The 26,652-nt window shown below is 39.8% G+C and overlaps 2 protein-coding genes across 18 annotated transcripts in view; one reads left to right on the top strand and one right to left on the bottom strand.

Moving 5' to 3' along the window:
- The window catches only part of relch (RAB11 binding and LisH domain, coiled-coil and HEAT repeat containing), a 152,519-nt gene extending 149,004 nt beyond the window's left edge, over positions 1–3,515 (bottom strand). For 7 of the 8 annotated variants that reach the window (XR_011348689.1, XM_069910854.1, XM_069910864.1 and 4 more), the window contains exon 1: positions 3,080–3,515. Coding sequence is in view for 6 of the 8 variants with exons in the window: in XM_069910854.1 (XP_069766955.1) it covers positions 3,080–3,476 (397 nt within the window). In the remaining 2 variants the exon portion in view is untranslated. The remainder of the gene's footprint in view (positions 1–3,079) is intronic. The other variant, XM_069910889.1, reaches the window with a different exon arrangement.
- A 132-nt stretch (positions 3,516–3,647) lies between these two features.
- pign (phosphatidylinositol glycan anchor biosynthesis, class N) overlaps positions 3,648–26,652 on the top strand; it is a 136,251-nt gene continuing 113,246 nt past the window's right edge. For 8 of the 10 annotated variants that reach the window (XM_069910780.1, XM_069910764.1, XM_069910747.1 and 5 more), the window contains exon 1: positions 3,695–3,966. The gene's annotated coding sequence lies outside the window, so the exon portion shown is untranslated. The other 2 variants (XM_069910757.1, XM_069910748.1) reach the window with 2 other exon arrangements.

Raw genomic sequence — 26,652 nt, 5'->3', positions numbered from 1 at the left:
GGGTATGAGCAAAAAGCAGACAGACACCTGAATAAAAAAGGTGGGGGAAGGAGACAAGAAGCTGGAGGAGGTCACTGGTGAATATGGATGGGAGGGGCAGAAGAGGAATAAAAGCTGAGGTGATAGGGAAAGGGGGTACATCTGGATTGGGAAGGATGTGGGGAGCTGTCGGGAAGTAGATAGAGGGGTGGGCAGAGGGAGACAAGGAATGAAGTAACAAAACCAGAGAAGTCAATATTAATGCCATCTGTTTGGAGTACCCAGATTGAGTATTAGATGTTCTTCCTCCAATTTGTTGGTCGCCTTTGTATGGCAAAGCGCAAGGCTATGGACAGACACATCAGTGTGGTAATGGGATGTGGTATTAAAATGGTTGATCACTGGGAGGTCCCCATTATTGCAGAGGACAAAGTGAAGGTCTTTACATTAAGCATTTGATTTCCGTTCCTTTCAATTCCTTTGAAACTCCTTTTTTGAAAAGATGGATTTTCATAGTTTGACAACAATAGAAAAAGCAAAAAGTGACTTAATTGAGCACACCTTTTTTTGCATTTCATATTCACTGTAAATGGCAAAATAAACTTGTTTAATGTCACTTTTCAAAATTTTATACAATCTACGCAGCGTGGATAAAACTGTTTGCAATGTCAAACATAGGCCTAATTATATGCAAGCATTGACTTCTGCTTTATTTAACTGCCAGAACCACAAGTTAAGAACTCAATGGAAAAATGGTGTGAAATAAAAGTTTTGCAGGAACATAGATTTGCAGTTCAAATTCATTTTTTAAAAAAAATCTTATGAATGGACCAGGTGAGTTTGCTGTTCTTTGAACTGACATGGACCTTTATGAAAAAAAACTTGTATTTACATCAACATCCCAGTTAAATTACATTTAAACCTTATCACATGACAAAGTAAAACAAACAAAACACCTTTCATTTCTTATGACTGTTCCAAATAACTTCACAAAAAATTAATTATCCTGAAATGCAATCACTTGATGTGAACAAGTATGATTTCTGATTTGTGCACAATTTCCTGCAAATGGTGACAAAACAAGTGATCAATTTTCTGAGGACCCATCTGGGAAATAAATGATCGATGTGATCAAAAAGATCTTATTCTAAAAATAACATCATATGATCTTAACATTCACCAAAATAGGATATAATAGAACAAAACAGGCCCTTCAACCCACAGTGTTATGCTGATGCATGGAAACCTGCTCCACAACAATCTAATGTTCCCTAAATCATACTCATAACCCTCTATTTTTCTTACACCCAAATATCTTTAAAATAGTCTGAATAGTACCAGCCTCCACGACCACCCCCACCCATGGAAATGCATTCCGGGCACCCAACATCCTCAAGGAAAAAAAAAATTACCTCTGAGATCTCCCATAAATGTTATTCCACTGAACTTAAACCGATGTCATCTGGTATTTTATAATGTTCCCCCAGGAATAAAGGTACTGGCTGTCCACCCTATCTAAAACCTTAATCTTGCAAAACTCTACCACATCACCTCTCACCCTTTGTCACTCTAAAGAGAAAAGCCCAAGTTCTGTCAACTTGGTTTCATATGACATGTTCTCCAATACAGGCAGCATTCTGGTAAATCTCCTCTGCGCCCTCTCCAAAATATATTATTCCTTCTTGTAATGAGGTTCCCAGAAATTAAAGCAACATTCCAATAATTTGAAAGAGCTCACAGCAGGCAGTTTGGCACTCCATCAGTGTTCTCCAGCAATCAGATACGACAAACTGCTTTCTGGAGGGTGACTTGTTACCCCAACTTCCTGTCACAACTAAGAATGCCATCACAAATTTAAAAAGACACCTTCAGTCACAATTTAGCAAATCTATGCATCACTTACACTGTATCACCAGCAAACTTGGGATAATACTTGGTCTCCCTCATACAAATCAGATATAGATTGTCAAGAGTTGGGTCTCTAGCACAGTTCCATTAGTTAGTCTGAAAATAACTCAATTTATTCTGTTTCTATTTCTGTCCATCATCAATGTATCGATGTTTTATCCCCAATCTAGCAAGTTCTCATAAAAAACATGATGAGACACCTTATCCAAGCCCACCTTAAAGTCTGAATCCACTGGTTCCCCTTATCTATTTTACCTTCATTTATTTTGTGAAACTATCAAGTAACAAATGGTTCTCACATCTCTTTCTCTCTCGCTCTTCTTACAAAACCCTGCCTTATCAAAGTTGACAGGACAGAAATTTCAGGTGAGTAACCACAGCCACTAAAAAAAATGTACTGAAAAACATATGTGCTGATGTGCAGGTCCTCAACAGGAAACATCCATAATTTCTTGATTTCCACAGATGCTGCCTGATCCACTGAGTTCCTCCAACAGATTTTTTAATATAACGTATACAGCATATTTGCCAATTACCTGGTTAGCTACTTTATTCAGCTGTATCTACTGATGCAATTGAAGCTGAATCGATGGACTCATGAAAAAAGAAGTGCTGAAGTAAAGGCAAAACTTCAGGCCTGTAAGAGCAAATTTAAATAGTCTAAAATAGACTATTAAAATCCACTTTGTGATCAAAACAATCACACTTGCTCAATGTCTTAAAAAGGAATTTGAGAAAACATATTGTACTCATTGTATCAAAACCATGCATAGTAGAAAAACAAATACAATATTCACCTTCAAGACCTTTATGAAGGAAGAATGGAATAGACCTGATAAACGTCTCACAAAAAGGGAACAGAAAACTAAAATGCAAATTAAATCATATGGCAGTATTTGTATTTGATACTTCTTCAATTCCAAGACTGATTTTTTCATCGGCCTTTCCCCTCATTAATATATATTACTCCACTTTTCACCTCACAATGACGACTTATCCTTTCACTCTGGAATCTAAAGAGGAAAAGCTCCTTTCGCTTTCCTAATGTTATGTCACTCCTATCGCCCCGATCCTTTATCAAACTCCTTCCACCATACTAGCTCACGCTCTCCCTGCATTTAAAACTGGTGTATGCCTCCACGAAATGACCAAAACATCCACACCCGTTTGTAACGTTGCTACCGCCACTTACTAAGTTGTCCGGGAACTGGTGCTAGGTCCTTGGGAGGAGTGGACATTTGCCTCTCGAAGTTCCCCGGGTTGGAGAAGTAATCGCGGAGCCGGGGCAGCTCCCTGCCAGCCTCCTGTAGTTCGGTATGAAACTCGAGCGCTGTCAGGATGTACTGGTCCCGCAGTAGCTGAGCCGCGATGCTGTCGAGGGGGACGCGCTGCGCCTCCGCCGCCTTCACCACCCCCGCACCACTTCCACTACCGTAGCCCGGCTCCTGCTGAGGCGACAGCAGCAGAGAAGGAGGAGAGTGTTCGGGAACGGCCGGGCCCGGTGTGCCAGCGTCCTTATTTCGTCCCATCTTTCTATCCGATTCCTCATCTGAGTCGCTAAGAAACGGATTAACACTAGACGCCGCCATCTTTCTTCTCGTCTTCCTGGTTTAACTCTCGCGATGTGTTTCCCCTCCTGACGCCCAGCCCACACCTCTGATCCACCCAAGTCTTCCTGACAGCCGATTGGACAGACCTTCTCGTTTACATCACTTGATCGACAGACGATCTAACCAGTCGTCACCAAAATGGAGCTGTCAATTTAATAGCTCCAACGTCGAAGAGCAAAGGTGTGTTTTCAAAATAATCTACGTCCCTACAATGATAGAGGATGAAGCATTCAAACAGATGAAGCGCTAACGTCATATACGCTTTCCAAAAGAAAAAAATATTAATTAAAAATGGGAGCTTTGAAAACAATTGAGTCCATTCCACAATTAAGGACTTTTCGGCTGCCCAGGGTCAAAGGTTATTCAGAGGACTTGCTTTGCGCATGTGCTGACTGGGGATTCGCGATTGATGCTTGATGCATGCCAGAGTATCTTGACTTAGAGGTGGAGGTACAGAAAGTTCTCTCAGGCAAGTTTGCTCTTCCGATATCAGAGGTTTGATATGTTCATTCTCAAACAGCTCGCGTTGTTTTATTTAGATCCAAAAGATAACGAGATATACCAGCCTTCAGAAAGAACATTCCTACTTGGTTCATGTCCACAGTGTGAGGTTAAGGTTCCATTACTGTCACGCAATACTAACTTTAAGAATGTAACATACATTAAATTCTTTAACTTTGTCTATCTTAAGGCAGACAGAGAGTCGCCACTTTGATCAAACATGAAGTGAGTTTCTTCAAATTTGCTGTTAAGGTTCATTTAAAAAAAAAGATAGCCTTAATTGTGAAGTTGGTGTAATAGTCATGTGAAAATTATTAAACCACCGTTAAGAAATAAGAGTGCAGACGTTTAAGGGATTGGCAAAAAGTCACAGGTCTGTTTTGGCAGTTTTTCTTGCCTGATATAGTGAGTTGCTGTGATCTGAATATACTTCCTTTCAGGGTAGAGGAAGCAGGCTCAACGGTACATTTCACCAAAGAATTGTATAATTTGTTGAAAGTACCTTGATCAAGAAGAGGATACTAAAGATGGAGACAGATTTGATGACTTGCTTTTCCACTACATCATTTTGTAAACTCAATTTGTAATCACTATGAATAGAAAAACGTAACCATGTTCTAAAAGACTGATGAGAATGAGAGGTGTCACTATCTTAACTCTTTTCCGTTGTGAGAAATATTTGGACTCCTTATAACCTTAGGCACACCAAAGAGTTTTGTGTTTTTTTTCCCCTGAAAGACAACCTAATTTTAAATAACATGTGTTGTGAGTTGTGCCCTCAAAGACTTGGTGCATGTTCCCAGGCAATTCATTAAGCAGTGATTGCACAACACATAAAGCATAAAAATTCAGGAGGTAACTCTAGCAGAAGTGAAATGGCCTGACTGCAAGGATTGAGATTTGCTATAGTGGAAAGAGTTTTAAGAGTGACTGAGGTTGCAAAGTGACAGAATACTGGGGAGCAGAAGGGTGCTTTTTCTCTGTGTTATACAGGAAAGGGATGATATCATCATTGTGAGGAGTGTGGGAAATGAGGTACATATTACATGAGTTATCGAAGGATTTAAAGTACTTGCGTTTGTAGAGTGATTATTATCATTTTTAAGGTCATCTGAAAGCATTGTACAAACAAAAAGCATTGTTCTAGGCCATTGTTTTTTGCCTGTCACCTTGTTATCTATTGGGAAAATGCATCAGTCAGCAGCTTTTGTGTGAGTATTCTCAACTGAAATTTTAGGGTTGGATTGAAACAGATGTCAAGACAAGCAATGTCTATAAGAAGCAAATTTGAGGTCTGTTGTTGAACAAAAGAGACTTTAATTTTATTTTTTTAATTGATGCTGGACCAAAATGCTTGCTGTGAAGCAATACTTCATTTCAATTCTTTAATGTTAATTTTATTGCTGCTTATAAAATGTTGCTCTACATTGTTCAAATCAAGGAAAATGTGCTAGAAGAAGTAAAAATGAGAGAATAAAGTATTACGTTGCACAATCTAAGGATGTCCTCAAACATTTTTCACAATTAACAAGCTACTTTTGAAATGCACTTCCTACACCACTTTACATCAGGGGATCCCCAAACGTTTTAGACCATCGACCCCTTCATGGAATCCTTGATTCCTCCTAGACTCTCAGGCATGTACAAAAACAAAATAATAATTAAGTACACTTGTAGTTACCATATGAATTAGTCAGGGAAACTGTACTGTGTGCATGGTGTCTGGGCCTCTCAGCGACAACCCAAACTTTGTTACAACACCCCAAATGCCAATTAATAAATATATAAATTTATATAGACAATAGGAGCTGGAGTAGGCCTGTCAAGCCAGCACCGCCATTTTACAGATCATGGCTGATCACTACCATCAGTACCCCTTTCCAGCCTTATCCCCATAACCCTTAACTCCTTTGCCCATTAGAGTCTTATCTAACTCTCTTTTGAACATAATCAGCGAATCTGCCTCTACCACCCTCTGTGGCAGAGCATTCCACAGATTCACACTTCTCTGGGTAAAAATTGCTAAATTTTTCTCTGGGTAAAAATTTAGCAATCAAGTGATTACAATAACAGAACCAAAACCTTTGCTTCTGGCTGGGAAGATGCCAAAAGGAGCTGGTCCAAGCTTTGCACTGGCTACGGCGGTTTCATTCTCTACATTGGGTGTGGTGGTGTCTGCATTGAAGAAGTCGCCTCTGGCCCCTGGGCAAGAGTGGGGCAATCAGGTTCCTGTGCAGGTGCGGGGACCTCCGACTCTACAATTCTTTCAACCTCAAATTTTAATCGACTTCCCCACGCCCCCTCCCCACCCTGGCAGTTATCAAACCCCTTTTGATCCCCCTTGGATACTCCCATTTACCCCAAGGGGTCAATATGGACCACTTTGGAGACCCCCACTTTATAAAGATCAAACTGTAACACTGGGGCCAGAATATTGGGGAGAACTACTCTTCAAAATGGCACAGGGAAACATTTTGCATTCACACGAGAACACAGTTTAATGTCTAAATGATTTCAAGGATCACTTGACAAAAATTTATTTAGGTAGATGTCAAATGTTTCCATTTCCCAGAGATATCCAGATTCAGACCATATGCACAACACTCAACAATAAATCTCAATTTCATCTTCAAGATTATTGCCATATGGGAGGAGACACGTGATGGAGTAGTGGCCGGTAGGGTAAAACCAGCCCTTCCCAGAAAAGAAGAAAAAAAAGTTAAGAAAAGACAAAGTTCAATAAATACAAAATATAAGAAATAAAAGATAAAGTTCCAGAGAAGAAAAAGAAAATGGCTCCTAAGAAGGAAAAAGTAAAAACAATGGGAAAAAAAGAAAAGACACCGGAAAAGAAAGGAGAAGGCTTTACCTGCACGAAGGAACAGGGAGCTGTGGTAGAGAAGAGCGCCTGATTTCTGAGGTTGGTGACGGCCATGCGGAGTTGCGACCCCTCGACCGGTGTACTGCAAAAATGGCTCTCTGAGCCAAACAAAAGTGTGCAGTGCGCAATCTAAGGTAAAGGAAAACACCGATGGGAGGGGGGCTCAGCCGAGGAGTGGGCAACCAAGGCACGACCAGCTGAGGGAAGCCTGACACCAGGGCTCTCAGCTGGAAGATGAGGAAAGCGGCAGGAGAGGGAGTGAAGTACCAGGTGATAAAGAAAATTGACTGTGTGAACGGAAAGAGGAGCAGCAGCAGGAGGCTTGACAGATGAGCAGCTCAGAAGAAGAGAACCAACAGCAAGAGGCCAAGCAAGAAGAGACCCGACAAAGTGAGACAAACTACTCATCAGAAAAACCAGAAGAGACACAGATACAAAGAAGAAAAGAAGAGACAAACACAGAAGAGGAAGAAGAAGACCAAGATCTTCATGGAGAGATAGAAGGTAAAAGAGATGGACAGAATATAGATAAAGCTTTTTTTGAAGAACAAATGAGAGCATTAAAAGAATAGTTGTCATTAGAATTTAGTGCAATTAAAAGAAAAATGAAAAGAACAGAAGATAAAACACAAAGATTAGAGTTAGTCATGACAGAAATAGGGAAAAGAGTAGAAAATGTGGAAGAACGAGAAACGGATGTAGAAATGGAAGTAAACAACTTGAGGAAAATTGGAAGAAAATGACAAAAAATTAAAGAGATATGAGAGTTGTTAGCTCAGAAAATTGATATGTTGGAAAATTATAGTAGGCGAAACAACATAAAAATAGTGGATCTAAAGGAAGATGAAGAAGGCACAGATATGAAGGAATTTATAAAAGAATGGATCCTGAAGGTCCTGGGAATGACAGAAATGCAGGATGGAAAGGAAATAGAAAGGACACACAGAGCACTAGCTCCGAAACCGCAGGCACATCAAAAACCAAGATCCATTTTAGTAAAATTTTTGAGATATACGACAAGAGAAAATATACTGGAGTGAGGAAGGAATAAAATTAGAGAAGACAATAAAACATTGGAATACAAGGGTCAAAAAATATTTTTTTACCCAGATATAAGTTTTGAACTCTTAAAGAAGAGGAAGGAGTTTAATACAGCAAAATCGATCCTATGGAAAAAAGGTTATAAATTCATGTTAAGACATCCAGCTGTGCTTAAAATATTTATCCCTGGGGAGCAAAACAGACTATTCTTGGATCGGGAGGAAGCACAAGAATTTTCAGAATGCTTGCAGGACAAAAGGAGAGATGAAGAGATGTAATAAGAATGAAGAACAGCGATTAAAATATATATAAAGATGAAAAACAATGTATATGTAAAGAACAAAAGAAGGGAAAGAGAAGGGAAGGAAAGAAGTAAGGGGAAAAGAAGGGAGAACTTTGTTAAATGTGAAAAAAATGTTTTCTGGGGGTGGGTGGGTTGGGGGGGGGGGAGAGAATAACTGTTACTGCGAAAGTTCGCAATCAAAATGGAAAGGGGAGTTGTGTTTGCCCAGCAAGGTATAAGGGGCAACTCAGAGAGGGGGGGGGAGATATTTGGGGTTAAGGGAATATTGGATGTTGGAGTTGTTGGAGTATTTTATGTTTTAAATGTGTTGTCATACATTGAGTTTACAAAGGGAAAACTGAGATGAAAATGGGGATGGTGGTGGTGAGGAAGTGGAAATAAGGTGTAAGCAGGATATGAGGTGGCCATGTTGAACTAAATGAATGTAAACATTAATGGAGTACATAACCAAATTAAACAGAAGAGGCTATTAAATATACAGAAAAAATAAAAAATAGACATAGAATTTTTGCAGGAAACGCATCTAACTGAAGTGGAACATAATAAATTAGAGAGACTGGGTAAGGCATAATAAAAATATACCAATCAAATTAGGGAGGGTGAAATAATAGATCCAGCAGGGAGGTATGTATTGATAAAGTGTCAGATATATTCAGAATTTTGGAATTTGCTCAGTATATATGAACCTAATGAGGAGGATCAAAAGTTTATGCAAGATATTTTTTTGAAGATTGTAGATGCACAAGGAAAAATATTTTTATAGGAGGGGATTTTAACCTTAATTTGGATCCAATGTTGGATAAAACTGGACAAAAGACTAGCAAAAAGAATAAAGTGGCCAAATTTATGGTTAAATCAATGCAGGAAATATATTATTCAAGTAAGCATGAAACATACTCAAGGATTGATATGTTTTTATTGTCGCCCCATATTCAAGGGAGAGTTAGGAAAACTGAATATAAAGCTAGATTACTATATGATCATTCACCCCTGTTATTAGCAATAGAACTGCAGGACATCCCACCAAGAACATATAGATGGAGTTATGCTACTTAAAAGGCAGGAATTTAGAGAGTTTATTGAATGCCAAATTAAAACATATTTTGAAATAATCAGTGAAATACAAATTTATATTATGGGATGCAATGAAAGCCTTCATTAGAGGGCAGATAATAAGTTATGTAACTAAGATGAAAAAGGACTACAATCAGGAAATAGAGCAGTTGGAAAGGGAGATAGTAAGTACAGAAAAGGAACTAGTAAAAAGGAATCTGATATAATGAAAAGGAGAGAATTGGCGGACAAAAAAATAAAATACGAAACATTACAAACGTACAAGGCGGAAATAATGAAAATAATGAAAATAAAGCAAAAGTATTATGAACTTGGAGAAAAAAAAACACATAAAAAATTAGCCTGGCAACTTAAAACAGAACAAGGTAAAAGAACGATACTGGCATCAAGGAAAAAAGACAAACAAATTACATATAACCCAATAGAGATTAATGAGAACTTTAAGGAATTTTATGAACAATTATACCAAACTGAGAATGAGGGGAAAGATGATAAAATAGAAGAGTTTTTAGCTAAAATTGAACTGCTGAAATTGCAAGAAGAGGAACAAAACAAACTAATAAAACCATTTGAAATAGAGGAAATGCAGGATATATTAAAAAAGCAGCTGAACAATAAAACACCAGGAGAGGATGGATTTCCAATAGAATTCTATAAAACATCTGGAGTTATTAATTCCTCCTCTCCTGGAAGTAATGAACCAGATAGAAGAAACACAAAACTTTCCAGATTCATGTAAGACAGCAATAATTACAGTAATACCAAAGATGGGGAAGGATCCACTAACACCAGCATCATATAGACCAATATCTCTACTTAATTCAGATTATAAAATGATAGCAAAATTATTAGCAAACAGATTAGCTGACTGTGTACCAAAAATAGTAAAACAAGATCAAACTGGATTTATTCAGAAAAGACGAACAGCGTTTGTAAATTTATTAATTTAATTCATGCAGTTCAAGGAAATAAGATACCAACAGTGGCTGTTGCTTTAGACACAGAAAAAGCCTTTGACAGAGTATAGTGGAATTACTTTTTTGAAGTATTCAATCTACCAGAAAAATATATTAATTGGATTAAAGCATTATATAATGGACCATTTGCGAAGGTAACAGTAAATGGATATGTATCAAGTCACTTTAAATTAAGTAGGTCAACTAGACAGGGGTGTCCATTATCTCCTTCATTGTTTGCTTTAGCAATAGGACCATAGGCAGAACTGATAAGAACAGAAAATAAAATAAAAGGGATAAAAATAAAGGAGAAGGAGTATAAAATCAGTTTATTTGTAGATGACATCATAGTATATCTAACAGAACCAGAGATATCAATAAAAGAATTACATAAGAAATTGAAAGAGTATGGAGAAATATCGGGGTACAAGATCAACACAAATAAAAGTGAAGTGATGCCAATGAGTAGCGCAGATTATACAGAATTTAAAAAAGAATCACCATTTAAATGGCAAACACAAGCAATTCGATACCTAGGTATTAGGTTAAATAATAACTTAAGTCACCTTTACAAACTGAATTATCAGCCACTAATAAAGAAATTGCAGGAAGACTGAGAACATTGGAAAGAATTACGCTAAAGTTGATAGGGAGGGTAAATTGCATTAAAATGAATGTCTTCCCAAGGATACAATACTTATTTCAATCATTGCCTATTCCCTTAACAGAGAAATTCTTTAATGAACTAAAGAGATTAATAAGGAAATTCTTGTGGAAAGGGGGAAACCAAGGATAGCATTAGATAAATTTACAGAGAGGTATAATCAAGGTGGTTTGCAGTTACCAAACTTTAAAAATTATTATAGAGCAGCATAATTAAGGTATTTATCAGATTTTTACCAGACAAGGGCAAAACCAGACTGGACTAAGTTAGAACTAGATAAAATAGGGGAGAAGGTACCGGAACATATACTTTATAAATGGGATGAAAATCTCGTGCAATATAAAGGCTCACCAGTATTGCATCATTTACTTAATATATGGAAGAAGATCCACTTAGAAAGGAAAAAAATGAATTATCCAATACCAAAATTGTTATTGACACATAACCCACTAATCCCTTTTACAATAGATAACCTTTCCTGTAGAGAATGGGAGAGAAAAGGAATTAAAAGAATAGAAAATTGTTTTTGGGAAATAACATTTGAAGTACAAATATGGAATAATTCATTGTACAATGTTTGCATATTATCAACTGAAAGCTTTGAATATATGATTACATACACAATGATAATTAAAAGATTTATAATGAACATGTACATTAAGCTGCAAGATAAGGAAAATGATGAAATAAGCTATAAACCCAAACAAAAGTGGGAAAAGGATTTAAACATAAAGATAAAAAATGAAGCATGGGAAAAGTTATGTTCTGGAACTATGAAGAATATAATAAACACAAGGTTACACATGATACAGTATAATTGGTTTCACAGGTTATATATCATGCCCCAAAAGTTTTAAAAAAAATGGGATCCAACATTATCAGATAGATGTTTTTGCTGTAAGAAGGAAATGGGAACAACAGTACATGCAATTTGGGCATGTGAGAAAGTGAAAATGGTTTGGGAAGATCTAAATCAGATATTAAATAAAATCTCAAAAAATAACATACCAAAAAATCCAGAGATCTTTCTTCTAAGTAATATAAGAAGCCTCAAATTGGATAAATCGCAAAAAAAGATTTATCATGATAGCCTTTGCAGTTGCAAAAAAATGTATAATGTCAACTTGGAAAATGGAAGAGAGCCTGAGAATACAGGAATGGTACATGGAAATGAATAAATGTATTCCATTGGAAAAAATAACATATAATTTTAATGTTAGTCATGACCATTTTGTCAAATAACTAATGATGTATCATTTAGAGTAGTTATTATGCTTTTCGTTTGTATTGGTCTGTTGCAGGGTGCATAAAAGAATACATGTGCCAGTTGATCAATGCTGGTTTTTAGGACATGTCTCTTTGCCAGTGGCTTTCCACTAGTTCACTCTCAGGAAGACCTAACTTCAGCATCCATGACTATGGGTGCAGGAGTTCATGGAAATAGTCAAAGTAGTTATTGCTACCTTGCTGGTTTCCTATTCCAAGCCTATTCCTATTCCTTTAGCTCACCAGAGAGAATTGTGCTGTTGTGTCCCATGCTGCCCAGCATTGCTTTGTACTCCATGATAGCGTACATGGCCTGCCATAGTCTTTCGATGTATGCGGTATTCTCATGATACTTGAGCCTGCTGTGGTACCATCTCTTGGCCACCCCAATGGCTTTATGAAGGTTGTAGTTGAATTTCTTGCAAAGGTCCGGTTCTCCTGTCTTGAATGCCTCAGACCTGGCCTTCAGCAACATGTCAACTGTGATTCATCTATGGTTTACGATTGGGGAAATCGAGAATTCACAAAAATGTTCTTTCCTTAGTTACTGAGAAGAACATAGAATCACTATGGTATAAAATGCAATGTGGTGCAGCACAGGAACAACTCTTTGGCCTACAATCTGCAGCAACCATGATGGAAATCTAAACTACTCCTATTGGCCTAACAAGGTCCATGCCCTTCTATTCTCTTCCTGTTACTGTCTCTGTCCAAATGCTGTTTAAACATTGCTGTTGTAATTTCCTATATAATTTCCCCTGATAGCATGATGCAGGCACATGTGTGTAAAATACTCTGCTTCATCTATCTGTCTCTCATAATTTTACAAACTTATTTCAGTTTGCCTCTCAGCATTCTGCAATCCAGTGAAAACGATCCACATTTGTCTAATCTCCCTTTACAGTTAATGCTCTTCAATCCAGGTAACATCCTGATGAACTTTCTGCATGCTTCCTGTAATGTAGCAACCATAACTGGACACAATAATCCAAATGTGGACTAATCAAAGTTTTATACAAGTGCCACATGACATCCCAACTTATAATGATAATAATAGAACTTAGAAATCAATAGCACAGTACAGGCCATTTAGCCCACAGTATTGTGCCATATTAATAACCTACTCTAACAACTGCCTCGAATATCCCTACTGTATAACCCTCTATTTTTCTCAGATCAGTGTCCTTGTATAACAGTCTGTTAAAAGACACTATTGTAACTGCCTCCACCACCGTTGCCGGCAGCACATTCCGTGCACACACTACTCTCTATGCATCTCCTATATTTTCTCTATACTTACTTTCAAACATTAAATCTATGCCCCTCGTGTTAGCCATTTCAGCCCTGGGGATAAACCGCTGGCCATCAACATGATGAATGCCTCTCATCATGTACACCTCTATCAGGTCAGCCCTCATCCTCCATTGCATCAAGGAGGAAAGAAAAACAAGTTCACTCAACCTATCCTAATAAGGCACATTCTTAACCCAGGCAGAATCCTTGTAAATCTCCTCTGCACCCTTCTCTAGCATCCACAAATTTCCTGTACTGAGATGATCAGAAATAAACACACTATTCCAAGTGGGGTTAAATTAAGGTCTTATACAGGTGTGGCATAACCTAATCACTACATACCATAAGCCTTCTTAACAACACTATCAACCTCTGCAGCAGCTTTGAGTGTCCTATGGACACGGACCCCAAGATCTCTTGGTTTGTCCAAACTGCTCAAAGTTTTCCCATTAACATTGTATTCTGCCTTCATATTTGACCCCTCTGAAATTAATCAGTTCACACTTTTGTGGGTTAAACTCCATCTGCCACTTCTCAGTCTAGCTCTGCATACATCATGAGAATGAGTTTGTTGTCATTTTCATTGTACAATGTACACTTGTACAAATTTTTACTTGCTGCAGCTGAACAGGTACTTTGGAAAAAAAAACTACAGCAATAGATTTAATTGGATTAAAAAGCTACAATAATTACAAAAAATAATTAGATAACAAATATTCACAGTTACCCTAGTATAAATAAAATAACATAAAGTAGTGCAGACAATCCTTATGTGGTGTTGGAACAGTCCATTCATATACTAATGGGAGGTTCAAGAGCTTGGAAAGAAACTGTTCTTGAATCTAGACATAGCGAAACAGGAAAGTCTGCAGACGCGATGATTGTAGTCAAAACCCCAAATGCTGGAGTGCAATGAAATAAGTTAATTAAATTTATGTTTAAAAAGGGGGAATAAGATTAGGTACTTTAGATCACTTTTCACAAGCAAACATCACAGATCAAAAACAAGAGAGAGAGGGAGATAAAAGCTGCAGTAGTCAGTGAAAGGCTGGCAAAATGAAAAGCCTACTAAAGACCCCATTTCAAGATGGGTTTTGTGTTCTGAGTTCAGCTGATTCAAAATCTCTGTAGTGGCTGGTTGAAATAGGGGTAAGGAAGAACTCTTTGCGGTAATCTGGAAGAAGGCATGTTCTTTGGAAAGACACTTTAGTTTGTTACGGGCCCAGAGGACCCCAAAATCCAGCAGCAATAGAAATTCACCAAGACAAATAGTTACTTAAATAAAAGTAATTTAAAATTTTTTTTAAAGATAAAAACAGGATCAAACTTGAACTTGTTACTATTAACTTAATCTAACAACCCTCTTCTAATTCTCAGTGCACGCATATGTAATGTGTATGCAAGTTCAGCAAAATTCTTTGAATCACAGTCCAATCTCACTTCTCACTCCTCCAAGTTCACCGGTATCCTGCAATTCTTATACTATGCACAGAATTTAACATTTATGAATTTTTCACCAAGCTCTTGTTCTTAAAGGTAATTGCTTGCCTTTAAGGTTCTTGTTGGATTTAGAGAGAGAGATTTTTTGCTAGTTGGACAAACTGATTCCTTCTGATCAGCCTCTTCAGCATCTTGCTGAATAAACTTGCCCCATCAGGGTTTTCCAAATGATAACCTCTTCTTCTGCAGGTCACCACTGAATTCCTTTTGTTTCCCTTATTGTGAAACACTCTTGCCAGCCATTTCCTCTTGTATGGACCTCGAGGGTTTTCAACAGGCTGAACTCAGAACTCACAACCAATGTTCAAAATGGGGTTTCAACAAGCTGCCAGCTTGCCATGCCTGCAGAAACCAGTTCTCTCTCTCTTTCTTAGGGAAAGCCTGTTTGGTCTCTTCTCTCTCTCTCTCTCTCTCTCTCTCTCTCTGCTTGCAAAACCACATGACCTTCTTAGAACAGCAATTGGTAACCAAACAGATTGTGGCATTGGTCCCAAATTTCTGAGTCTGTTCATCTGTTGCTTTCAAAACAAAAATCTATTATTCCACAGCATGTTCAATTAATGCCTACTTGTGAAATCTCTATAGGCATTTGCCAAAGTTCTTGCAAAGGCCCTGGGCCCAGTGTGTCTGGTTTGAGTAAAGCTCGTACATTTTAAGTGAGATCTGTTTTGTGAAGTGTTTGTGTTTGTTTGTGACCTACACCACCCGCACAATCTATCTCCTCCAAAAACATATCTATACATAATATAAAATATAATCCGTCACAGGTTGCTGATTTAAGGAAATCAGTTTGCGTGTCCAACGAACATCTCTCTACACCCATCAAAGACCTTCCTGACTGGTACCAACTTAAGTTAAGGCACCAGAGCCTGTTGAATGTAATGACTGTTTAACTATGTGCACAATACTGTAAACTGCCTGATAACAGTGAACACACACACACACACACACACACACACACACACACACACACACACACACACACACACACACACACACACACACAATTGGATATGATGAGAGGAAAGGTGAGAATTGATTTTGGTTCTGTGAAAGGACTCAGGGAAAATGGAAGAGAGTGACAAAGAAAATAAGGTGGGTTGGGGGAGGGGATTTCTAACAGAAATCAGAGAAGTCGGAGAGCCTCCATGTCGATGCAATCACAAAGAAGCCTCGCTAGTGACTATACTTTGTGAGGTGTTTGAGGAGGTTCAGTATGTCACCAGGGACTCTCAAAACCTTCTGCAGGTGAACCATGGAGAGCATTCTGGATGGTTGCATTACTGTCTGGTATGGAGGGGCCAACGCTCAGGACAAGAAAAAACTCTAGAGGATCGTTAACTCAGCCTTTATTATCATGGGCACCAGACTGCACTCCACCAAGGATATCGATAAGAGGCAGTGTCTTAAGAATCAGCTTCTATCCTTAAGGATCCCCCCACCACTTAGGGCCATGCCCTCTTCACTCTGTAACCATCAGGAAAAGGTACAGGAGTCTAAAGATGAGCACTCAGCAGCACAAGGACAGCTTCTTCCCTTCTGCCATCAGATTCCTGAATGATTAATAAACCAAAGACCCTGCCTTACTTTGACTTTTCATATGCACTACTTATATTTATTTTTGTAAAGTGTTTTATGTGAATGTTTGTGCTGCGATGCTGCCGTAAATCAACGAATTTCATGATTTATTCATGACAATAAATTCTGATTTTAATGCCATCTGGTTGGTGGGTGCCCAGATGGAAGATAAGATGTTGTTCCTCCAATTTGCGGGTGGCAGTGCATGAGACCATGAACAAACATGTTGACAAGGGAATTATGCAGGGAATTGAAATGGGTGGTCATTGGGAGATCCAGGCTCGAGGACAGAGCAAATTATTCTTAAAGAACTGATCTCCTAGTCTCTCTGATGTGGAAGAAATCCTAACAGGAGCACCAATGCAGTAGATTACCTCTGCAGATTCACAAGTGGAGTGTGGCTTCACTTGGAAGGACTGAAAAATCAATGAAGCAATTTTCCCTCAGTCTCTGCCCAGTCTCTCTGATGTAGAGGAGACCACAACAGGAACACTGAAAAATCAACGAAGCAATAGCCCAGTCTGTACCCAGTTTCTCCATACATGTATTCCTCTCTCCACCTTCTGCAGGGACTGTTCTTTCCATCACTCCCTTGTCCTCTTCTCCCTCCTTGTGAATCGGCCCCTTGGTACCTACCCTTGTGACTGCAGGAGGTGCTGCACTTGCACCCACACCTTCTCCCTCACCACTATTCAGGCCCAAACAGTCCTTTCAGGTGAAGCCACACTTCACTTGGAATCTGCAGGGGTCATCTGCCGCATCCGGTGCTCCTGTTGTGATCTCTTCTACATTGGAGAGTCTGGGGTGCAGACTGTGAGATCACTTCGTTGAGCATCTGAGCTCAGTCCACCTCAATAGCATGCATCTTCCAGTGACCACCCATTTCAATTCCTGTCCCATTCCCTTGCTGATGTGTCTGTCCATTGTTTCATGCACTGCCAGACTGAGACCACCCAGAAATTGGAAGAACAACACCTCATCCATTCCAGTTCACCTATCGTAGCAATAGATCTACAGTGGATGCCATCTCACTGGCTCTACACAAAGCTGTGGAACACCTGGACACCAAAGATGCATCCAACAGGGTGCTCTTTATTGACTACAGTTTAGTATTTAACACCATCATCCCCTCAAAACTGATCAGCAAACTCCAAAACCCTGGGACTCAACACCACACTGTGTAATTGGATCCATGATTTCCTCAACTGCAGACCACAATCAGTGAGGATTGGTAAGAACATCTCCACAATCTCTATCCCCACAGGGCTAATTTCTTGGCCCCGTTCAACTTGCTTTACACCTATGATTGTGTGGTTTAGTACAACAATAACATCATCTACAAATTTGCTGACGTTACCATGGTAGTGGGTTGCATAAAGAGGTGATGAGTCAGCAGACAGCAGGGAGATTGAAAACTTGGCTGAATGTTGCACCAACAATAACCTCACACACATTATCACCAAAACCAAGGCGCTGATTGTTGACTTTCTGAAGGGAAAACCAGATGTGTACTATACAGTGATCATTGGGGGATCAAAGGTGGAGAGGATGAGCACATTTCATTTCCTGGGAGTCACTATCTCAGAGGATCTTTCCTGGACCCAATACACCATTGGCATTGTGAAGAAAGCGCGTCATAACTTCTTCTTCCTTGGGAGTTTGCGGAGGTTTGGTATGACACCAGAAGCCCTGGCAAATTTATGCAGATGTGTGATGGAAAGTATGTTGACCGACTGCATCATGGTCTGGTACGGGGACACTAATACCCCTGAGCATAAAGTCCTGCAAAAGGTAGTAGACGCAGCCCAGGACATCACAGGCAAACCCCTTCCCATAATCAAGAATATATGTTTGGAATGCTGCCGTTGGAGAGCAGCAGCAGTCATCAAAGATCCACACCACCCAACTCACACTCTGTTCTCGCCGCTACCATCAGGAAAGAGGTATAAATGCTACAAGACTCGCACCACCAGGTTCAGGAACAGCTGTTACTCCCTCCACCTTCAGATTCATCAACAAAAAACTCAATCAGGGACTGATTTTACAACCCTTACTTTTGTACTATTGATTTTTTTCTCCTCTCCCTTTTGCACAGAATGTTTGTTTACATTTCTCGATTTACATGTGTATATTGTGTACAGTTTTTTTTTGCACTACCAGTAATTCTGCCTTGCCCGCTGGATAATGAATCTCAGGGTTGTATGTGATGTCATGTATGTACTCTGATATTATTATTTTATTTTATTTTTTATAGTAAGGTCATAAGATGGTTATAATATGAATGTTCACTCTGAGGCTGCTGCAAACACCAAATTCCATGACTTGTCATGATGTTAAATTCTGATAAATCTTAAATCTGAATCTCATCTGTCTGGGCACCCTCCAACTGGATGGCATTGTCATCGACTTCTCCTGAGTCACGGTGATTTTGAAGGGTTGATGTCAATCGAGACGTCGACCCTGCGTGCAACATACAGCATCACTGTGTTGACTTTGGACTGCAGGAGCTGAGGAGAGTGATGTGGTAATAACATTGAAAGTGAGGAGCAGAGGAGAAGGCTGATGATCCTCACACTAGCCTGGGACTTGGTGCATTATGCATGGCATTAGAGGATCTCAACAGGTCTCACAGCATCTATAGGAGGTAAAGATATATTTCAACATTTTGGGCCTGAGCTCTTCTGAAGATATATCGGTAATATATCTTTACTTCAAATGGGTGCGGCAAGACTGGCTGAGTTCCCCTGGCATTTCTGTGAGTTAGCAGCTTGGTACTCCAGTTCTCTGGTTCAGTGGTTGGATATACTAACCACAGTCACATCTACACAGCCTCTCTGGATGAGTTATAGAAGATATTGCCAGGATGTTTACTGGATGAGCACATTTCCAGGATGATGATTGGTGCACACATCTTTTGCATGCACAAACACATGGACGCAATCTGCAGTACAATATACCTAAGAGCAGTGTTATTATTTAGTTATAAATCTACATCAGAATTGACGTGTATCCAATGCTTCAGCGCTACTCTCTGATACAAGTGCAAACATAACAACCCAGTTAAAAATATTTGCGATAAACTTGAGAGAGAGAAATGTATTTGAATATGGTCCCCTTGTATTTTTAACACTATGCTCACAATTGAAGGAGAGCTGGAGTAACTGCAGACATCCAAGGACATTTTAGTTGGATCATCTTGGTTATTACAGTCTGTGTTCAAGACATAACTTGATTAAATGGACCTGATGCACGCAGAAGAGAAAATAATAAAAATGAACTTTTTTCATTGAAACTATGTCATCAGTTTCCAGTTTAGATGCAATCGTAATGACCAAGCTGCTGTGGGAGAAATGAATGGGTCGTCATGCGTCATCATGGACATAGTATTCATTAACTCTTTGTTGCAGACCAGTCTTTAATCCAGGCGCCTGGATTACCTTTAAGAAGAAGTCAAGCCTGGAACATTGGCAATATATCTTCATCTCCAATGGACACTGTGAGACTGGCTGAGATACTCCAGCACTTCTGTGTTTTGAACCAAGAGGTGCTGGCCTTTAGGTTTCTGTGCCTTCTGCCTGAAGGTAGCAGTGAGAAGAGGTTGTGATCAGGGTGGTGGAGGTTCTTTATGTTGTCTGCCTTCTTGAGGCAGAGCCTCACATGTCTTCAATGGATGAGAGGTCAGAGCATGATATGGACTTGGTGAGGTTTGTTACCTTCAATGCCCTCACTGAAGAAGGCAAGTGATACACTTATAACATTAATAACATGGATGAAGAATTTGAGATCTATGTAATTTAAAACTTTTACACAAATGGTGTTGGGTGTCTGGTACTTGCTTGTTGAAATATTCATCCCCTTTGTGAAGTTGTTGGTATTCCTGTGGTAAATCACTGTTATACTGTGATTGGCTGCTACCAACTGGACCAATCCTACCAGAGCCCCTTGAATGCCACCCTTTTACTTTTGCTCTGATCAGTCAAGGAGTTGGATGGTTGTTTGATAGTGTTCCAGACTTTAGCTATTAAAAGCCTGATTGTTTCACTACACAACCTTTTGTGAATTATTGATGGTACATCAGTACCACAACCTACAAACCAAAACGTGATGGTGGGAACAAATTTGCCGTCTTTTTTGCATGTATGTCTAATTTTATTTTTCTTTCCCAACATTATCTTTTGTGCCACTTTTTTTTTAACAAACAGAACAAATGGCTCTCTCCCAGGTGGGAATACCTAATACCTAATAAAGATTTGGCTTGTACTGAAGTGTTGTTTTTAAAATTAAATTAATTTTTCTGACAACTTCCAGCCAGAGGGCAACATTGAGAGTTTATTTTCAGAATGAAACTTGGGTTTGGATATCTCATGAGAGTAATGCTCTGCTAAGAATGTGGGAATCATCAAACACATTCGGAGGGAATAAGATGTGAGGAGAATGCAACCCTAATTGCCATAACCTCCCAATTTAATAATATAACAATTATTTGCAATGAATTGAACACCCATTGTATTTAATTTACAATGCTTAAATTTATTTCCTATTTTCAAGAAGTAATTTGGTAACTACAATCTGAACATTGATATGGAATGAATGTCAATGAACATAATTGTAAAAAACTTTTAATTTACAATCTTGTCATAATCCGCACCACAGTGCACTACTTTATCGGATACATTGTGAGATAAAAAGCTGTCGCTTTTCTTATATTAAATTACCTTTCCACTGATCCATTAGCAAAGGCCCATAGACCATAAAATGCTCATCTTCCGCATTTACTGTTCTACAGATGTCTGCTTTTTTAAATGACTGAGTGATCAGTTATAGTTATATAATTACACAAGTAGAATGTTCTGCATTCACACTTTGCGGATGTTACTGCAAAACCTAAGAAACTGTTTGGAAAAACATGCATGCGCAAGAAGAAAGCTTGTAATGGTTGAAAAATTTGGAGGTTTTTACTAACATTTGGCATTTCCTATTAAGTTGAAATATTTCAGCAGATTAAAGGAATTGAGAGCAAGGATAAAGACGTGATTTTCTTCCATGGAAGAATTCAGAACAAAATGCCAAAACAAAGTTAAGATATTATCTTTCAACCTCTAAAACGACTGTGTTGGTCTATAATGCAAAAGGAATTGGGTACAAGAATGGAGACTTCTGGTACCAATTATAGAATTTTTGCGAGAACTCCGTGCATGGGTTTCGTCTACCCTATCTCCGAGAGGATATTCTTGTACTGGATGGAATGCAAGAAAGATTCACCAGTTTAAATCCTGAGTTGGGATACTTGTGAGAGAAAGTGATTAAGTAAACTCGGCTTTCCTGTTTATAAGAATTGCAAGGGAGCTGAATGGAATATGCAAGATTCTTTTGGGCACGTGAAGGGTTGATGCAGGTTTAATGTTAACCCTGGCTAGGGTGTCTCTAATTTGATGTTACAATCTCAATTAAAAGGGGTTAGCCATTTAGGATGGAGATGAATTGAAATTTCTTAATCGATAGGGTAGTTAATCTTTGTATTTTGCCATATAGAAAGGAGATGGGGATTGATAGGATTCAGGAGGATTGAGGTATGTGGTATTAGTTTAGGAAGAGAGAGAGAGACACTGAGGAAGGAAATCTCCCACAAATTTATTGAATGGCAGAGCAGGTAGAAGAAACCAAATATTCTTGTTCTGATGCACTGTGACTACTTGCTTGCAATGATATACCACTGTCATTTTGTTCTCTTGTGCTTAGAACCTTTTAACTTTTTAAATTTAGCCATAGAGGCCATAGAGGCCATAACAGGCCAATTCAGCCCAACGAATCCATGCTGCCCAATTCATACTCCATTAACTTATGCCCTGGTATGTTTTTGAAGGGTGGGAAGAACCCAGAGCCCCCAGAGAAAACCCACACAGACACTGGGAGAATGAACAAACTCCTTCCAGAGAGCATGGGATTTGAACCCAGATCTGGTCCCAATCACTGGAGCTGTAAAAGGCATTGCGCTAACCACTATGCCAACTGTGCCACCCTTTGTTTCTCTCTGAAATTCATCTTCCATATAAGCTCTGCTACCCTTATTTTGTTACCTCGTGACTTTGCTGTTTAGTGCAGGCTAAGTAGTGTTAGGTCTGCTTTGTTCATGAATGAGTGAGACAAACACCAGGCTGAGTCGAAATCAGGGTTCTTTGTTCTTTATTACCGGATTGTAACACTTGCGACTAACAAAGTTAGTCGGAGAATGCATTCTGCCGTTATCAGCAAAATGGTGATTTTTTATACCCTTGGATACATGCTTAGAACATCATCATATCATTACTTGTCCAATGACTAAAACTGTTGCTATCCTTTTCCTGCTAGCTTCCTGCCTCTCAATCCATCAATGTCTCTCTTATCTTCTAAGTACAAGGATGCATTCTGTTACTCCTTAGTACTGGGTGACTCCTTCTCCGGTCCCATCTCATGATGTTTTACCTAACAGGAGTACAAGGACACCTCCCCTTCTTGTTACTGCCCTGTACAGGGTAACTCCCTACACATTCCCATCTCATGATGTTTTACCTTACAATCCCTCCTTTGTCCTCTTTAGAGGACAATCTCGCCCTGACTATGCTACCACCGCGTTACATTATTTCGCCTATTATTGCCAAGCTCTATACGGGTTCTGTTCACAGGGTAGTTCGGCTGGTGGGCGAGGGCTCCCCCAACCCTCCTTTGCGTACACCCCCCATCCGTCACCCCGATCCCATTGCCCGTTTACAAGTTTCATCCCATTTGCCCCCAAGCAAAAAACTAGCTAACCCCCCGTACATTAGTAAATTCCCGAGTTAACATATGGTCTACAATCTAATTCATAATACTTGTTCTACAATCTGATTAATAATGTTTGTGTTACAATCAATGTTATAATATTTGGGTTTCAAGCAAGGTTAAAATTATATGTGTAACAATCTAATTCACAATCCCTCCTTCCCATCACATTCCCCTTCAGACTCCAGATCGATCTCAGCAACTTTCTCCGTCTCCTGTAATGTGAGATAGTCTTGCTCCACAGCCTGCACCGCTTGATATTTCGGAGGCAGTTCATCACGGTCAGCAAAGGCTTTCTCTATGGTCCTCGTGACCAGCGTTCGAATGCATGGAATACAACAACAGCCACAAGTGATAAAAATTGATACAGAAATGAACAAACCCAGCAAAAGTTGTCCTAACAATGTGCTCCATCTCCCAAACACTCCCTGTAATCAGGATAAAACAGGATTGGAGACTCCAGACTGGGCTTTTAATTCTTTCGCCAATGCCCTAAGTTTCGTTAACCCCTTAGTGAGTGATCCATCTGGCCCTGTGTTATTAGAGATAGAAGTGCAGCATAGATCTCCAAACATAGAACACACTCCACCTTTCTCTGCCAGGACCATATCAATCGCTATCCTATTCTGAAGTGTCATAAGGGAAGTTTCTGACAGTTGTTGATGTATTGCCTCAACAACGTCCCTGGTCAAATTTGCAAGGCGCTGGACATTATAGTGAATAAGGTTGATCCTATTAACATTTTTATTTACAGTGATGGGAAAAATTGCACTAAAAACAGGAAAGCTTTCAAACCCAGCTGCAATCTCATCGGCTAATTTAAATTCGTCCGGAATATTCCGGGCTTGGCCAATGGCATCAATCCATACCCCATCAGGGTTCCTTCCTCCCGGCCCCAAGAGTCCAACACTCCTCCTTTTTCTCCACAGCCAACTCTCTGTGTGGCGCAATTCTAGGGAATCCTCGTCTCCCTCCTGCATTTTGACAATCAGCACTGGCGCATTAAGGGTTACTAGAGCACACCGACCATCCCAGTTAGCGGGGAGCCAGTTGTACAGCACTCTTCCTCCACAAAACTCATCTGTGTAGTCATTCAATCTGCTACAAGTCTCCTTAGTTTCAGATTCATTTTTTTTGTTATGGGACCTCAAAATCATCCCCTGTATATGTTCATGATAACCAGTAACCTGTTTGGCTGCCCTGTCAGGCACCCATGTGGCGTTTTCCCTGCTAATAGTAGGTTGTCTACATACTGAATCAGTGTAACATCTTCCGGGAGCTTTAATTTCATTAGGATTTCGCTAAGGGCCTGATTGAACAGTCCTGGACTGTCCTTATAACCCTGAGGTAATCTAGTGTATGTGTACCGATGTGCTTGGTAAGTGAAAGTGAACCAGTCTTGGCATTCCTCAGCTAATTTCAAGCAGAAGAATGCGTTTGCCAGATCAATGACAGTATAGTATTCGTGCTCCGGACTCAGAGCCCTAAGTGCTACATATGGGTCTGGGACTGGTCTCCCGATAGTCTTGGTAGCCAAGTTAATCTCCCGGAGGTCGTGTACCATCCTCCAGTCTTTTCTACCCTGTTTGGGAACAGGCATGATGGGCGTGTTCCACATACTGTCAGGTGCCGCCCTTAAAACCCCTGACTCCATTAACCCTTCTATCGTTCCTTTAATACCCTCCTCCTGACTGGGCGACAAGCGGTATTGTTTTCTCCATATTGGTTTCTGCCCGGGGTTGGCCAATTCTAGAAATACCTCTCCTTTTATTACTCCCACATCATAGGGCCCCGTTGTCCATATATGTGGACTCAGATTAGAAAGATATTTGTCTGAGTCTCTGTGATCAATATTTTCTCCTTCTATGGCTCGGTCTCTTTCTACTTTCTCATTCACAACCTGGTCCCATGCTTCAATATTCAGTCTGACAAATTTTCCTCCCTCCGAGGTGGAATATCCCGGGATTTCTGTCTGCCTGTATTCACACCCTATCGCTTCCTTTACCATCGGACCCAGCTGTCGAGCGTGATGATCTTTGGCAATACCCAAGGTCACATGAGGCACACTTTCTACTCCTAAGCAGAACCACTCCATTTGTTCTTCTGTCATGACAACCATAGCAGCTATTCCCTCCTTACCTACAAAGATAAATGGACAATGTATCGTTTCTGTCTTCCCTTCTTTTAGAGAGTCCCACCTCTCCTCATATTCCTGGTCCGGGTGGATGGTGTAGTTTAATGTAACATGCATAGGATCTAGTGGATAATGGTAATCCCCATACCGAGGAATACTGGCCCTCCACTCAAAAAACTGTTTAATCAGCCCTGGGCCTGGTTCATCATACAGTAGCCGACTCCAGAAAATACTTCTGAAGCGTTAGATGGGGTCATTACTATAAACTGTCCTCCCCTTCTTATTGTATCCCCTGGGTATGTTAACCGAAGGCCCTTCTCAGAACATTGTATGGTTATTCCTAGTTTGGTAAGAATGTCCCTTGCTAATAAATTAATGGGGCAACTTGGCACAACCAGGACAGGCGTTTTAACCCTTTGTCGTCCAAATGTCATGTCGATGTTATCTGTATAGGGCTGTGTTTCCCTTATCCCGGAGAATCCTATTGTAGATAATGTTTTGCCCGAAAATGTGCTCCCTGGGGGTTTTTTAATCACTGTCGTAACTGCTGCCCCTGTGTCAACCATAAATTCAATTTTTTCTCCATTTACCGTCCCCCAAATTTTTGGTGGCTCCCAGGGAGGCGTGATTTTTGATTCTCCTGGGCACCTTCAATAATCAAATTCAGCACCTTCCTCAATATAGTCATTACACTGAGGTGCCTGGACTTGTTGATCACTCTGCCACCCCCCGATTCTCTGGGGCCCATCAATGTGTCCATCCCTACCCCTTGCTTGTCCTCTTAAGTTTCCTCCTCTTCCCCGATAGCCTCTAATAGAGGGTAATCTTTTTCCCCTTGCTCTCCCAGCCTCCGGACAGTTCCGCTGGTAGTGTCCAGGATTTTGGCAGTACCAGCATACTGCATGTTCCCCTCTATACATTGTACCTAGCTGTCTTTCCCAACCATTTCTTACTTGGGGTCCCGGATTTATCACTGGCCCCATGACCTGTGGGACTATCTGTTGGGCCGCTAATTTAACCCCTATATGTTCTATGGCTCTCACCAATTTATCGGTTGTCTTGTCCACCTCCTTCTGGGACGCACTTTCTGACTTAGCATGCTCTGATTGACGATGTCGTTTGATTGCATGTGTCAGGTGTCTTTTCCACAAATCCTCTGACATTG

The sequence above is a fragment of the Narcine bancroftii genome, chromosome 1 (assembly GCF_036971445.1).
Source record: "Narcine bancroftii isolate sNarBan1 chromosome 1, sNarBan1.hap1, whole genome shotgun sequence".
NCBI lineage: Eukaryota > Metazoa > Chordata > Chondrichthyes > Torpediniformes > Narcinidae > Narcine > Narcine bancroftii.
Note: the sequence above shows the minus strand (reverse complement) of the source record. Positions and strands in the feature narration are given on the sequence as shown.